Below are 16549 nucleotides of genomic sequence, written 5' to 3'. Positions count from 1 at the left end.
TTGGGAAGAGATTTCATATAAACAAATCTCATAGTCTCCACACGCCCATATATCTTTATCTACCATTGGAGCAAAATTTGAGCATAACCATCTTTGACCCTTTTTGGCCATACTTTTGAATTGTAAACCCTATTGTTTGTTTCTTTTTCTTATTTGTTTACCTATGTTTTGAATTTTCCTTTCCATTTCTTTCTCGATGGCGTACTCCCATCGTAAAAAATCCCGATTAATTTAGTTTTTATTTTCGAAGTTCTAATAATTTTACCAATTTTTAAATAATTTTCTCGTAACTATTTCCTCATCATTGAAAACAAAGTTTAATAAAAGTTCATCAATGGATTAATATGCGTCTTGACCTCCTAAAAACTAAGAAATTATGTATGCGGTATGATTTTATGGTAAATGACTACTAAAATTAAATTAGATGATGTTTGAATTTGCTTCTTTTATATATATATATAATTTTTTTAAAAAATAAAAAATCCTTCTTTTTGTAAAAAAAAAAAAAATATAAACTTAAAAAAGATTTTACTTTTTCAAAATTTAAATTTTTTCACCAGAGTTTTGTTCTTCCTAAGAGTTCTTGAATTTTGTATAAAAAAAATTCTATATTTAAAAATTTTGTATAAACAAAAACATTATTATCACTGCTTTAAGTGTTAAAATATATTCTTATTGTAGGGATCAAAGGTTGGGTGTTGTGAATGACTTCACGGTTGTGACTTCTTTAGACATGGTTTTTTATTTTTATTTTTATTTTTATTTTTTTTTAGAGACCTTGCAGACTTGTGGTGACACAAAATTGAGCCCATTCCCTTATGTCAACTAGGATTGTATCATTTAACTGACTTCTTGCACCAAACTTTTGTACTAGCCGGTATTATAGAATTCCAAGCCGTATTGAATAACGTCTCTGAGAAATAATTTTTTCCTTTTAAGGGAAGTGATGTTTTTCGTTTCAATAATTGATGCAAGTGCATTGACAATACGTCTCAATACTATAGTTTTCAATGTTAGGAAGTTTATAGGTAATTTTGATATAGTTTGGTAATAGATTTGGTTTGTTTTCTTAAATAAATATGATTTAATTGCAAACGAATTTAAAACAGAAGCAATTATATTTTCAAATATATTCGATTTATTAAAAAACTCACTATGGTCAATTTTAATATAGTCAAATAATAAAATCGATTCTTTCGAATGTTAAGATACCACAAATTTGATCACAATTTGAATCTGTATTACTTTGAAGTTTAATTTAATTTATATATATATATATATATATATATAAAATAAGAATAAAAAAAAGATTTTATTAAGTTGAAGATTATTTCTATTATTTTTATGCATTTTGAAAATGTTAATTTTAAATTACATAATTAATTAGGTGTTCTAACGGTGGGGCAAAGCCACTCACTTGATGGTCTTTGGATGGGCTTAAAATAGTTTTAAAATCATACCTAAACACAAAGACAAGACTTTGGAAAAAAAAAAATATTAATCATGCTAAAAATGAAAATAAAATTTCCAAAATATTTTCTTCTAGAGACACTTTCATTAGTCATAGCCACCCACGTTAGTCTGCTGATGGGCTTAAAATAGTTTCAAAGTCATACCTCAAGCAAAGAAAAGAGCTATCATCAATTTGAAAAAATAAAATAAAATATTCAAAATATTTTCAATAGAGACACTTTGATTATTACTTTTAAAAAATACATGTTAAAAATTTCTTCCCGAGACTTCTTTCATATATTTATCCTCAATAGTTTTAATTAATATTTACCTCTATTAATTCTAAATAAAATATTATAGATGTATAAAAGAATTATAAAATATTTAATATAAAAAGAGAATATAGAATCATTATGGTAAACAAAACAATCACTTGACATTAAAAAATGAGATATAAAAAATTGGAGATTCAAAATAAATTAAAATATTTTTTATAAAAGTTAAAAAATATATAATTTATTTTTATAAAATTTCTATTTTGATTTATGTAAAAGTTTTTTTTTTTTTAATATTTAATAAAACTTTCACAATGTTACTATTCTTCTTTAAAAATTAAAACTTGAATAAAAAAAGGGAAAATATTGTAATCATTGATCAAGACCTTAATAATTTAAATTAAATTATTTACTCATGTTAAATCTTGACGTTGATTTAACAAACCATCTTGGTCGTAATTTTTTTCCCCCTCCTTTTTCTATAGGTCAAGTGGTGGTAGAAAAGGCTTCCAAACGTGCTTTTCACCCCATGGTGAAAGGAAGTTGACTGGGCCGACCCGAGGCGTGGACTCGTAAAACCAGGATGGGCCCACACCTCAGCCCAAGTGCCCAACCAAACAACACTGAGATATATTCTCATTTCTCTGTCCTCCTCATCACTCCCCATCTCTTTCCTTTTTCTATATGGCTCCACCAGTGTAAACGCATTACCTCTATAAACATAGAGACAGAGACGGAGAGCCCTCTTTTTGGGTGGTCATATAGCCACAGCACCATTTCCAGAAGTATCTGAGTATAACAGCCAGAGAGAAAAAGCATATTGAAATTCTGTCGTCCTGGTCCCGACTCCCAACACCTCTCTCTCTCTCTCTCTGCTGCTCCAGCCTCAACTTTTGTTTTTTTCTCTCTCACGCAAAACATACAGTATACTCTCCCTGGTCATTGCTACGCGTACATGTACTTTCCAAGAGATTCTGAACGCGTTGGACGACTCTATTGCTTTAAAAAGTTTGGATAAATCATTGCTTGCTTTTGAATTTGCCTCTCTTGAATTGGCCGTGGGAAAAAGGGGTCTGATCAATCAATGAGGGGGTTGCCGAAGCACGAGCGCCGATGGGCGTCCGATACGGTTCCTGGAAAAGCGATGAGCGCGGGCTCGTCGCCCGCGACCGAGAGTGGATCGGCCGAGGAGTTTGTGGAGGTGACGCTTGATCTGCAAGATGATGATACGATTGTGTTGAGGAGTGTAGAGCCGGCGACGGTTATTAATGTTGATCAGGAGGGCAGTGCGACTCCGGCATCGGCGTCGGGGTCGAGGTCACCGACGTCGATCAGGAGGAGTTCGTCGAGCAGGTTGCGGCAGTTCTCGCAGGAGCTGAAGGCGGAGGCGGTGGCAAAGGCGAAGCAGTTTTCGCAGGAGCTGAAGGCCGAGCTTAAGAGGTTTTCATGGAGCCATGGCCATGGCTCGCGCGCGATGTCTTCTGCGGTTGCTTCCGTGCATAGCGCCGGCGGTCCAGGCTCCGGATTCGACACCGCTTTAGCGGCTCGTGCTCTCCGTCGGCAGCGAGCTCAGCTCGACCGGACTCGGTCCGGTGCTCAGAAAGCTCTTCGTGGATTGAGATTCATCAGCGCCAAAACAAACAGCGTTGATGCATGGAACGAAGTTCAGAGCAATTTCGATAAGCTTGCCAAAGACGGTTTTCTAAACCGTTCCGATTTCGCACAATGCATAGGTTTTATTCTCCTTCATCATGAAATTAAATACTCTCCCATCTTAGTTTTCTCGGCAAACAAACGCATCAAAAACCCTTTCACATATGCGATTGTATTTGTTGACTTCAATTTCTAAAATGTTGATATTTTCCGTCAAAGGTATGAAAGATTCCAAGGAATTCGCGTTGGAATTATTCGATGCTCTGAGTAGGAGACGAAGATTGAAGATGGACAAGATCACCAGAGACGAGCTCTACGAGTTCTGGTCTCAAATCGCCGATCAAAGCTTTGATTCTCGACTCCAGATCTTCTTCGACATGTACGCATTAAATAAAACAACAATAAAATTAATTTTATCAAATAATTAGTCCACCAATTTTATAATTATCAAGTTACTTGCTCCCAATTATAATACTGCATGGAATGGAACAGTAGAAGAAACAGATAAGGACAAACTCCTAATTTTTGTCTAATCTTCTCCTACAGGGTGGACAAAAACGAAGATGGGCGCATCGCCGAAGAAGAAGTTAAAGAGGTAAATATATATATTTTATATTTTTTTAATTTTTTATTTCATCATTAATATCCAAAAAAAGAAGTCATTGTTAGGCGAGATTCGGTGAGCCTAAACCGGCGAAATTTCAAAACTAACTACTCCGATATTACATGACCCTACGTTTCCACGTTGTGGAGCATTCCTATGGTTGTGTGTATGAGGAATTCAAGAATTCCTTACTCCACTGCTGTCGAGGTTTTCGGCTGGACACGTGGAAACATGGACTTGTTTTCTCCCCGATTTTCAATAGTATGGGAAAATGAAATACTATCATTTTTTGTGGAGTTGGTGGGGTTGGTCGGGGGCTTTTTGGTCAATTTCTTACGAAGAATTGGTTTTTGTTGGGAATTTTGATAATATAATTTTATTTATTTACTTTTTTGAATTTGTAGATTATTATGCTCAGTGCTTCTGCAAATAAGTTATCCAGACTGAAGGAACAGGCGGAGGAGTATGCAGCCTTGATCATGGAAGAGTTGGATCCGGAGAGGCTCGGTTACATAGAGGTGGGTCCTCCTTTTTGATGAAGCAAAATATTTAAACTATTTTGGTTGGCGTAGGAAATAAAAAATAAATTTATAGTTAAATGCCATGAAAAAAATAAGATTTTTCTTTTCCTTTTTTAAAGATATTCTAACTCATTTTTGACAAAGACGGATAAAGTTTGGGAAAGTGTTTTTATCAATTATTTAATTATTTTCTTTTCCTCAAATTTTTGTTCCCAAAATTTTATAATTTTTTATACTTTCCTTTCTATTTTTTAAAGACATTTGTTTGAATAAAAATACCTTTCATCAATTTTTGGTACACCCATTTAATATCAAAGCACTTATTAGAAAATGAGGTATTTTAATCCATTTGACATTATATTTACAATAACATGCTTAGTGATGAATATTTTAGCCTTTTGGCCTAAAGATTCCTATATATAAAAAAAAAAAACTGACTAGTTTTTTAAGTGCATCTCTTATGTATAATTTGTAATAAAACCGCTGTTATTGTAAAATTTAAAAACACTAATTAAATTAATTATGCGCGGGAAGAAAGAGTCTTAAAGAAACAAAAATCTAACATTACTTAAAATAGGACGTTTACTATAGTCTTAGAAGTAACTTACAAGAACCTTTCTAAAAACTCTCTATATAAAAACTACTCTCAACGTAAGGATTTTGAGCAAGTCAACGTATAAAAAAATTTGATGAACTTTTCCGAATGCATTAATAATTGTACCCAATTAATTATAAATTATTCATAGTAACTTGATTTAAGTTTAAATTGATCCAATAGTATATTTCAGAGTCCCCTATCTTTATTCCCATTCAGCAAGCCCTTCAGCCTTTATAGGCACGAATCGCTCGGCTATAATAATAATTTTCTTCCGTCAGTGCGTACTTCCCACCCTAATATTCTTTTATGATTCATGCATCTGCACTGATGAATTCGTCCATCGAGCTTTAAACGTAAAGTGGACTCCTTAGGAGAGGTGGGTCCCCTCTGTTTCACCTTGTAAGGCGCAAATGTGTGAGGTGATATTTTCATACATATACTTTTGTTATTAGTATGGTGTTTTTATCCTAGCCCATTTAAATAATTATTGCTTATGATAGGGTCTGCTTTTGAAATTTAGTTTCCCAGTATTAGTTAAATTTCCATATCCCATTAGGGGATTTGGCCTGTATTTTAATCGGTCGTGTTGGACTTTTCTCCTAAGTCCTTTGCTGGATGACCAATGACCAATGACCAAATCTTCTCACATCTGGGTAACCGCGTTGTTGAACACGGAGGCCATGATAGAATAAATTGCACTCTTTTAGAAGTTTTAATTGAATTGAAAAATGGTGTCCACTAGCAATCGTGGTTGTTGAACAGCTCTTTTGTTTCTACTTATTTTAGTTTCTCTACATTTAGCTAATTCTGTCTCCTATAAATCAATAGACGACTGTGGAAATTGAAAGGTATAAATATTATCTAATAATTAATGAAGACAGCTACAATTATGTCACAACGTAACCTACATTCTAAAGATTTCAATAAAACTAAGTCATAATACAACCCATGCTGCATGTCACTGCCACTTTGTATTTATATATATTTAAATATATACCACTTTCATTATTATAATGTCTATCTCCCATACCATATTCAGAAAAATATGCTGACTGCTCATAGCCTTAGACTTCTGTAATATTGATCCTAGTCTTGCTATTTTCCCTCGTGGCCAGCAGGCTTAGCAGGCTGGATAACTCCTATAATGTGCTATCAATGAAGTGTAAGAATTCATAGTTAAACTAGTTCACACGAACCATGAAAAATTCAAGAAATAAATATATGATTATAGAAGTGCAGTGACCCTTCTGCCAATGGTAATTTGAACTCATATTCTTGCCACGTGGCCGTTCTAACTGACACAGCCATGGGTTCCCATGTGAACTTTTGGGTTGATCTTTCAGGTATACTTTCCCCTCACTTATATACACGTATCCAACGCGTGCTGGATTGTCCGGCAGTTCTGAAATGAGTAGACATAATTGCTATCATTGTTGTCTGTTGCTTGATTCAAATTTCTGATGAGTTTGTTACATGGTGGTGGGTGATGATGCAGCTATGGCAACTGGAGACGCTACTCTTACAGAAGGACACGTATCTGAACTACAGTCAGGCACTCAGCTACACGAGCCAAGCCTTGAGTCAGAACCTGGCGGGGCTGAGAAAGAGAAGCTCAATACAAAGAATGAGCACGAAGCTGTTGTATTATCTACAAGAGAACTGGAGGAGAATTTGGGTTATTTGCTTATGGGTTCTGATCATGGCTGGGTTATTTATGTGGAAGTTCTTTCAGTACAGGCAGACGAAGGCCTTCCACGTCATGGGTTACTGCCTCCTAACCGCTAAGGGCGCAGCCGAGACCCTCAAGTTCAACATGGCTCTCATCCTCTTGCCTGTTTGCAGGAACACCATCACTTGGCTCAGGTCCACCAAGCTGGGCCTCTTTGTACCTTTTGACGACAATATCAACTTTCACAAGGTACGACTCTCCCTTCACTCTCTCTACTTTTCTCCTTCTACGCGTTAATGTTAGGCCCATTGAGTAAAGTCCCTCTGCTTTGAAAGTCAACATGATGGTCTAATCTCAGCCGTCCCTCCAGGAACCTTCATTGCCCACGCAGCAAACATTGACTAGCAAATAGGTTCTTCTTCCCATTAATTAGCCTTCGCCAAGAGTGCGTGCATGGTCTGCCATTATTTTAGTTATTACTTTTCGTGTGAGATGATGATTGGTAATAAAAAATTAATGAAAATAAATCTGAGTAATTTTTTATTATTAATCATCACTGGTCACAATAATTAAGGACAGAGAAGTGATAATAGAAAGGTTGGCGTGGTATTTTATTTTAGTACTTTTTTTTATGTAGAATATGACAAAATTAGCTGTGAAATAATGAAATGAAGTTACATTTTTGATTTTTCAATTTCCACTAGGCAAGTGAGAAGAAGAAAAAAGGGAAAAAGGACACGTCCCACCATTCGCCCCTTATTCTTACACCAGGGAGAAAAAAAACGTAAACCTCAAGAAATTTAAATGTATGAAATGATTTTATAGTAAGTGGAAACCAGAATCATTGACTTTTTTGATAAATTCTGCCGGAACCAAAATTGAAGGGGAAAAAATTTTTAGTATAGTGTAGACTAAATTTTAGAGGTGCATCAGTGCATGTGCCGACCGCCGACATGTGACGACCACCTGTCGGCTCTCTCTCTCTCTCTCTCTCTCTCTATATATATATATATATGAAATTGTTAGACAAATGTGCCACGATTGATGTCCATAACGTGGTTGAAGATATGTTTGGATATGTACATCTGTGAGTGAATCCTCCTTCAATAATGTGATCACTTTTCTTTGAAAAAGAATAAAAGATAGAAGATAAAGATTCAGGTCCTTGATGACCCAACAAAGGGCAAAAGGGGAAGAGACTAAGAGATAAAAACATGATCCGCTTCGTGGCAAGTTTAAAAAGTTGAAAAGAAATTTAAGATAGGGAGGGATTATCAACCTTAGATTTTTCTAATTTGTGGGTTCTCAGTGGCCCAGCTGGAGATGGTTTCGTGTACCTGCAAAAAGTAATTTCCTCTTTATTCATCCTTTTTTTTTTTCTTTGTGTGTGTGTGAGCGCGTACTTGCTTTTTGCAAGATACAAAGAATACGTAGATAAATAATATTTTTCCATTAGTTTTTCAGAAGAAATTCATGGTAGCATGCCCATGTGAATAGCATTGCTTTTAGTGCAACTATTTCTGCATCATAGGTCAGAAAACCTAATATCCAACTCAACCTATTAAGAGCCTTTTTAGGAGGTCTTTTTATAGGGTTAAAAACTTTTTGAATATGTGGTACCCTATTATTATACCTAAACTTGGATTGGCGATTTTTCAAAAATAACACATTACTAACTAAAAGAATCATAGAGAACATTTTCCTCTCGGCTATTATTTGAAAAAGAGAGTACGTGCTCTTATTTACAGAATCCAGAGGAGAGTTATTTAGCATAACCAAAACCTGTAAGGAGGTTGAAACGTAGAGGTGGAAGTTGTCGAGATGTTGAGCTAGAAACCTGCTCTTGAGGCTTTTGCTTCTCACTAATAACTTTCAAAGCAACTTTTAGTTTATATTTAACCACTGCGAGATTTTTTCTGTTTTTTTTTTTTTTTTAAATGTTTCCAATGAAAACACTATAACGAAAACATTATAAACAAAAGTGGTGCACATTAGAACCATTCCAAATAATCTCCCTAAATTTTAATTTTTGAAAGGTGTTCGTTCTTCTTTTATCATATAACTAATTTAATTATACACTTTTTTTTTATTCTTGGAGTTTGTGATAATGTAATCGTGATTCGTGAATACTGCCCTCCTAGAACCATGGCTTCCTGAACCTGGTCTATCTTAATTGGATAACCATGCTTAGAAATTTTCCTTCTAAATTCTTGTGATTCTGTTAACATCAAATTCAGCGTTTTGCCTAATTTGGGTGACAACTCGACTTGCATTTCTATTTCACCTCTTTGTTAATGACTTTGTCTTCTGTGCTCTCTACAGACGATTGCTGGAGCCATTGTAGTTGGTGTTATTCTCCACGCGGGAAACCATCTTGCCTGTGATTTTCCAAGACTTGAAAAGGCAACCCAAATAAATTATAATAATTACTTAATTGAATTCGGATCAGATAAACCAACCTATGCAGACCTGGTTCGAGGCAAGGAGGGTGTGACTGGAATTCTAATGGTGCTTTTAATGCTGATTGCTTTTACGCTTGCAACAAGGTGGTTTAGGCGGAGCCTTGTTAAGCTACCCAAGCCCTTTGATAGGATCACTGGCTTCAATGCCTTCTGGTATTCGCACCACCTTTTTGTCATTGTCTACATCTTGCTGATCATCCACGGAACTTATCTTTATCTTGTGCACAAGTGGTACCTCAAGACGGTATGGTTTCAATACCCTTTCCTTTGTCATCTAGAATTACCTATAATATAAGGGGTTTTAATGCCTATCAAACCCCCCCAATAAAAAAAAGGAAAGCATTGGCCATTGAGATAATTAAGTTTGTGCTTGCAGACATGGATGTACCTTGCAGTTCCTGTCTGCCTATATGCAGGAGAAAGGACCTTGAGATTGTTTCGTTCTGGCTTCTATGCTGTCCGGCTTCTTAAGGTGAGGACAACATCTAAACCTCCTTAGCATATTAATTTGATATTTGTGAATCTTGTGTTGTAGCATATTCAGACTACTAGCACCATAAAAATAGACATAAATTTAAATGAATGCCCTATGGGTTGCAATTGAATCAATGTGAGGTCTGTGTGCTTCATTTCTAGTGCAAATAAATAGCCGTTCTATATTTATATCAATATGTATGCCTTGGACCTTTAATATTTAATGATTTCTCTGACTTGCCCTTCTTAACTTCATCCTTGTGGCGCCCTTGTATATTGTCCCAAATATGTTTAATTATTTGTGTATAACCTATTCTTCCAATTGCAAAATTGTCAGGTTGCTATTTATCCAGGAAATGTCCTCACATTGCAAATGTCCAAGCCCCCTCAGTTCCGTTACAAGAGTGGACAGTACATGTTTGTTCAATGCCCTGCAGTTTCTCCATTTGAGTGGTAAATCAATGTTAACCTCCCAAAATCTTATTTTTAGTGTAAGTGTAAGTAGTTGAACCAGTAATATTTTCTAGGATGAAAATATATCTAGAATTTGGCTATAGATTTTTTAGGAGAAAAATGGAAAACCATCATGAATCTGCAAAGGTTGCCCTATAGGCTATATCTTTTCACTGGTTAGTTTTCTCCCGGCGTTCCATGTTTTTATGCTATGATTTTCTATTCCCAGGCATCCATTCTCTATTACCTCAGCTCCTGGTGATGACTTCCTTAGCATTCACATCCGGCAACTAGGTGATTGGACACAAGAACTAAAAAGGGTATTTTCAGAAGCATGTGAGGCTCCTATAGCTGGGAAGAGTGGGCTGCTCAGAGCTGATGAAAGTACAAAGAAAAGGTTTGTTTCGTGTTTATATTGATAAATTCTTCACATTTTGATCTATTTTGGAAGGCTTATGTACTTCCGGTGATTGTTGCCTGAAAAATTTTCTCCTGGTTTCAGTTTGCCAAAACTCTTAATCGATGGGCCTTATGGAGCTCCAGCACAAGACTACAAGAAGTATGATGTCCTGCTACTTGTTGGTCTTGGAATTGGAGCTACGCCCTTCATCAGTATTTTGAAGGATTTGCTCAACAACATTGTCAAAATGGAGGAGCAGGTAATTACTTGTACTCCAACTGATTATGAATGCGATCAATTCACTTCCTCAACTAGCAAAATCCCTTCATTCATTGCCTTTATGCTTCTACCCTATCTTGATTAGTCATAATGATGGCAATATTTTGAGAAAAAAAGATGAGATTGTGCCTGAAATTTACTACATCAATAAGCTTCTCATTTGAGAGAAAAAACAAATCACAATTTCTTCTTTCTTTTCAGGATTCAGTATCAGATTTCAGTAGGATATCAGACCAGAGTGCTGGGACTACTGATTCTCCCTCCCTCAATAGGATCTCCCCGAAAAGAAGGAAAACTTTGAAAACCACCAATGCTTACTTTTACTGGGTAACCAGGGAGCAAGGTTCATTTGATTGGTTCAAAGGGGTCATGAACGAAGTTGCAGAGCTTGACCAAAGGGTAATATGAAAGACTAGGTCATTAATTTTAGTTGAATTTCATGACTTCGTCCATTATTAACTCTGACATTTTGGATTCAGGGTGTGATTGAGATGCACAACTACCTAACCAGTGTGTACGAGGAAGGAGATGCCCGGTCAGCTCTCATCACAATGGTCCAAGCACTCAACCATGCCAAGAATGGGGTTGACATTGTGTCTGGCACCAGGGTATGGTCTTCAATTTCTTTCTATCATTTTCATTACATTACCAATTTAGACCCCTTGAGGCCTTTTAAATTCTTGTACTACAAAGCTTTTGTGGCGTGCCACCTAACACCAATAATTTCTTATAGCGATCATTAGCCAGTTCACAACACTTCTGCATATATGATACATTCAATTGTGCCTTCACCGATGTGGACTAATGTATATTATGCTCTCCAATACACTCTCTCACATATTGTTCATATGTGGTCCTAGACCGGCATGTGGAGAGACACATAGGAACTGAGACCCCATTTATACAAACAAATCACAGACAACCTTCCTCGGGTTGTATCCACAAATTAGGGACATAAGTTCCAACATATAACCTACTGTAAAACCTGACTTTGATACCACGTTGGACTATTATTTTTTTAAGTTTTTAGGATTTGAACCCATAATGCTCTCCAACACAATCAAATTATCTGTCATCTTCGTATCCATATAATGTTTACCAACAGTGCCCAATTTCAATTACCAGGTTCGGACACATTTTGCTAGGCCTAACTGGAAGAAGGTTTTTTCTAAAACAGCTACCAAGCACGCTAATGCAAGGATAGGTGAGCCAAATTTTATCATTAAGCCTTCGGAGAAAAAAACCTAATATTTTGTATTCTTCTGATACCATTATTGTGGTTTTAACAGGAGTTTTCTATTGTGGTGCACCAGTCTTAGCCAAAGAACTCAGCAGGCTCTGCTATGAGTTCAATCAAAAAGGTTCCACCAAGTTTGAATTCCACAAGGAACATTTCTAAAAAAATCTGGGGTTTGCCTGTGTAGCTGACTTACACTCTCCCACTACATACACCCCCACTTCAACTCTTCCATCTACTCCTAAAACCCTTCGTCTTGAATTTTTTGTAATAGACTTGAAAGGCAAACCCATATAGCACGAAGCATTTGTACAGTATTGGGTAGAAAGGACAAGCAGAAGAAAAGTATATCTATACGATTATTTTTCTGTGTATAACTAGCTAGCTATATATCTATTATACCGAGCACAACCAGAAAAAAAAAGGTGATTCTGGTTGGTGAGATGGCTTGGAATCTGAAGGAAAAGATCAATGTGACTCTGCATCATAGGCGTGGACCCGATGAGGCTGGCAGGTGGCGAACCTCAAAATGGGAATGTGGGGCTCTTGTCGGTGGGTTATAGCTACAACGCAGAGGTTGACCAAATTGATAGGGGCTTTTTGTTTTTTTTGGGGAATTAATTTCCATCTAGATTTATTATGCAATGTGGAAATGAATTTCGCTTCAGCTTTTTCATTTTATAAATGGGCAAGTGAGGGTTAGTAACAGCAAAAATTTGATTGTTTCATTGTCTTCTAAATACGATTTGATATTTGATGGTGTAAAAGGATGGGCTTATTTACTAATTAAAAAACCCTTTTTAGCGTGAAGTTGAACTATATTTTAATATTCAGCATTAATTATTAATTAAACAAGCTAGCACTTTCTTTTTTTTCTTCTTTTTTTCTACTGGGGTAGTCAATGGTATGGTTTGCTTTATATATACCTTTGACGCTATCAAATTTGATCCACTTTCGTTTCGGTTGGTTCAGGTGAGTTGAGGAAGAGGAAGTGGAGATAAAGAACTAAGAAAAAGAAAATTTTCCCCTATTTTGAACTATTCACGAAACTTATTTATTTTTAGTTCAAAGAACATAAAATAGTTTTATAACTCAAAAATTATTTTTGAAATTTTTTTAATTGAAATTTATTTTTAAAAATTTGTTATAAAAAATATATATATTTTAATAAAATTCAGGTGTTTTTAATTATTTTATGTATAATATTTTGAAATATAATTTAAAATATAAAGAATATTTTAAGAAATTTCAATTATATATAAGTTTATTGTTTATCACGGAGAACAAATAGAGTTTTTTTTTTCCTCCATATATTTTAGTTTTCAAATAGATTATTTTTTCAAAATAATTAAAAATTATTTAAATTTTTTTTTCTAAGAAGCTGTTAACGATAAGGGGGGCCTTTCTTTCAAATATATTTGTTTTCTTTTTTGTTTTTTCGTTGCCTCTTCTCCTGCTATTAACTTACACATAGGTGGATCTGTCTGTCTTGGGCCTGAAGCAAATGAATTTTTTTTACAATTTAATGTGGGCTGTAGTGATTTGGGCTTTATTAACCCATTGTTTTCGTCCAACTAAGATCGGATAGTGATTAAGGCCCATTTAGGAGAGAAGTAATTTTCTAGTAAAGCAGGAATTTTGAGTCCAATTAGTTAACACTTATCTCATGAAACTATACTTTGAAATGACAGCTTCAATAGAATTAGAAATCATAGTTTCAAAAAACGATTATTAAAGACGTGATTTCTAATTTAAACTATTATTTTGAAAGTGACCCTAAATATTTATATTTTTAATGACCACATAAAAATAAGCCTGTCTATAAAATTAATATCTCTTTCATCTTTAATCTCACAATATTAGCTTTTTTCTCTAGTTTACAACTCCATCAACGTTGTTGTTGACCAGGTCACTCCACACTAAGCATATGATTCATATTAGCCTTTGCCTGACTCTTTCTTTGTCAACTACCTATTTGGGCAACAATTGAAGCAAGAATATACTGGGTCTTTATTTATTTATTTATTATTATTATTATCATTGTTCTCAAAGCTTCATGTAAAAGCCGATTTTGTTTACAACTTGCAGGCCGGGCTATGAAGATTAGTTATCAACTCGGGATGACTGTTGAGTTGGTTGAAAGGAAGAAAGCGAGCAGTGGGCAGGGCTTGTTGCCACCCATGTCCATGACATCTCCAGCTTTCATGTGAACCTTTTGTTACATGGAATGCATGGTTCAAAATCTAAAGCTTACAATTCCATTGGGTTCTACTCCCAAACTAATGAGTGGTCTAGAAACTAAAAGTATGTTTTTAAATGCTTAAATAGACACTAGTTTAACAGTATTTAAAAAAAAATATATTTATAATAAAAGTAATTTTTTAAAAAACCCATTAGAAGTTTTTTTTTTTTGACAAAACACAACATTATAAGTGATTTTTAAAATTTTAAAAAATGTTTTAAATTTATTTTCAAAATTAGATTTTTCTTTAAAAATACTTTCGGCTTATAGATATGGAAGGGAAGATCATTTTCACGAGGCACGAGAGGCCAACTGCGCCGATGTTAAAAGCCATGTCCCGCAAGGGGGCCAATTGTAGAAGGTGGGTGAGCCCACCTCCATAGTTGTCCGAACACCTGTGTTAAGGAAAGAGTCCAGACCGCTGCTCTACTCCCATTTCTTAACCATTGCCTTCAAAGTGTTAAACTACTCCACCTTTCCTATGTTGATGGTGAGACACAAGACTTGTTCCCCCACAAGCTACGCGTGATTCTTATTATTTCATATCTATCCCCTCTACAACACTCGCAAAACTTTGCGCTTTGCCCTCACCTGCCGGACAATAGATTGTTTCTAAGAAAAATACAATAGCTCAAGAAATAAGATCCCACATTTCATGTGGGGTGTGTTAGGAATTTGTTGTTAGCCCGGGAAATAAGTTTAAGGTTGCGTTGGCTCGCGATTTGGTATTTACTCATAAAATAAGCTTAAATTGTTTGAGTCCAAGGTCGGGTTGGCTCGAGATTTAGTTTTAGCTCGGAAAATAAACCCGAAATGATTGTGTACTTAATCTAGTTGACAATTAAGATAAAATTGCTAATACGAAATAAAACCTGCTCGACCCAAGCCCAATCGAGATGAATGAACTCAATAATTTTTATTTGTTAACCTAAGAGGAAAGCTACCTTGTCCTTGGTTATCCTTTGGAAACTTCTATTATTATTATATAGTGACAGATCAGATACACGCTAATGACCAAAGCAAACAAGAAAAATTATCCATGTTTACACCAAGACTAGCTTGACCATGTACGTATTGAATCTTTTACACTCCACTGCCTCTATAAATATAAACCATTCCTTTCTTCCAAAACCCACAACTGCCCAACTGCTTTAAGTTCTTTTCCCAACGGTTCCCAGCTCAAAAGCAAGAAAAAAAACAGACCCAAAAGAAAGAAAAAAAAAAAAAAAAAGGAAGAAAAAACTTCTTCAATTCTGCTATTCACCACGAAAAAGTAGAATCATGAAAAAGGAAGGCAGGAAAAACACAAAATGCATAGCCTATGTTGCAGCTTTTATAGTGTTCCAGACCATAATCATTGTGGTGTTTGCACCGACTCTGTTGAAGATCAAAAGCCCAAAGCTCAGGTTTGGCAAAGTCGATGTTGAGAGCTTCAGCAACAGCACTTCATCTTTCACCATGAAGCTACAAGCTCAAGTTGCAGTCAAGAACACAAACTTCGGCCACTTCAAGTATCCAAACAACACCATCCCCATCACATATGGGGGTGTAACAGTTGGGGAGGTGGTGGTTCCCAAGGGCCGAGCCAGGGCTCGATCCACCAACAGATTCACGGTTGCAGTGGAACTTAGCTACGACCAGCTTTCAAGCAACTCCACCCTAGGAAATGACATCAATTCTGGGCTTTTGCCTTTGGTGAGCCGGGCCAAGTTGCCTGGGAAAATACATGTGATGAAGGTGATGAAGAAGAAGAAAACTGCAGAAATGTACTGCACCATCAAGGTCAATTTGATGAATCGTGTCGTCCAGGATTTGAAGTGCAAGTGACAGTTTTATATACTGTGCTTGCGTAATTTTAGGCTTTTTTTTTTCTTCTCCTTTTGGAGAAATGGATTGTAATAGGTTATGGTATTACTTATTTGCTTTGATTTTTTAGGCTATTTTGTTGTCACATGATCTGCATATTCTTTGTATCGATAGTGAATTTGTATTCGTATGTGAGACTATTTTGATTATATGGTTTACTGTGTACTACTGTTTACCTCTGCTCTGCTTTGCTCGCTCTCTCTCTCTCTCTCTCTCTCTATATATATATATATATATATAATGAAAACAAAGGATTTCTGAAGAAAACAAAAATCCACATTTTGTCATTAAAAATGGTAGCTGGTTAGTTCAATAACCGAAAACTGGATTTGTCGTGCATTTATTTTTGAAGCATGAAAAAGAA

At 35.5% G+C, this 16549-nt stretch overlaps 2 protein-coding genes across 2 annotated transcripts; both read left to right on the top strand.

Annotated features, from left to right (window-relative positions):
- Window positions 1-2453: 2453 nt before the first annotated feature.
- LOC117932387 (respiratory burst oxidase homolog protein A) lies at window positions 2454-12887 on the top strand. Its single transcript, XM_034853633.1, has 14 exons — window positions 2454-3460; window positions 3600-3759; window positions 3927-3975; window positions 4389-4502; window positions 6599-7021; window positions 9095-9478; window positions 9611-9706; window positions 10046-10161; window positions 10391-10558; window positions 10664-10820; window positions 11042-11239; window positions 11320-11448; window positions 11966-12044; window positions 12130-12887. Exons 1-14 carry the CDS (start codon window positions 2812-2814, stop codon window positions 12237-12239), a joined length of 2832 nt encoding a protein of 943 aa, XP_034709524.1. The 5' UTR covers window positions 2454-2811; the 3' UTR covers window positions 12240-12887.
- A 2713-nt stretch (window positions 12888-15600) lies between these two features.
- LOC117930962 (late embryogenesis abundant protein At1g64065) lies at window positions 15601-16146 on the top strand. The gene has a single exon (XM_034851784.1). It carries the CDS (start codon window positions 15601-15603, stop codon window positions 16144-16146), a length of 546 nt encoding a protein of 181 aa, XP_034707675.1.
- The last annotated feature ends 403 nt before the right edge of the window (window positions 16147-16549 follow it).

The sequence above is a fragment of the Vitis riparia genome, chromosome 2 (genome assembly GCF_004353265.1).
Source record: "Vitis riparia cultivar Riparia Gloire de Montpellier isolate 1030 chromosome 2, EGFV_Vit.rip_1.0, whole genome shotgun sequence".
In the NCBI taxonomy this organism is placed as follows: Eukaryota; Viridiplantae; Streptophyta; class Magnoliopsida; order Vitales; family Vitaceae; genus Vitis; species Vitis riparia.
Note: the sequence above shows the minus strand (reverse complement) of the source record. Positions and strands in the feature narration are given on the sequence as shown.

What these genes read in the sequence shown, in the direction of transcription:
- LOC117932387 (XM_034853633.1), top strand. Translation starts at nt 2,812, where the DNA reads ATGAGGGGGTTGCCGAAGCACGAGCGCCGATGGGCGTCCGATACGGTT. An exon ending in ACAAGTGGTACCTCAAGACG is followed by an intron (nt 9,479 to 9,610) that starts GTATGGTTTCAA and finishes TTGTGCTTGCAG; the next exon opens with ACATGGATGTACCTTGCAGT. An exon ending in GCAGTTTCTCCATTTGAGTG is followed by an intron (nt 10,162 to 10,390) that starts GTAAATCAATGT and finishes TTCTATTCCCAG; the next exon opens with GCATCCATTCTCTATTACCT.
- LOC117930962 (XM_034851784.1), top strand. Translation starts at nt 15,601, where the DNA reads ATGAAAAAGGAAGGCAGGAAAAACACAAAATGCATAGCCTATGTTGCA.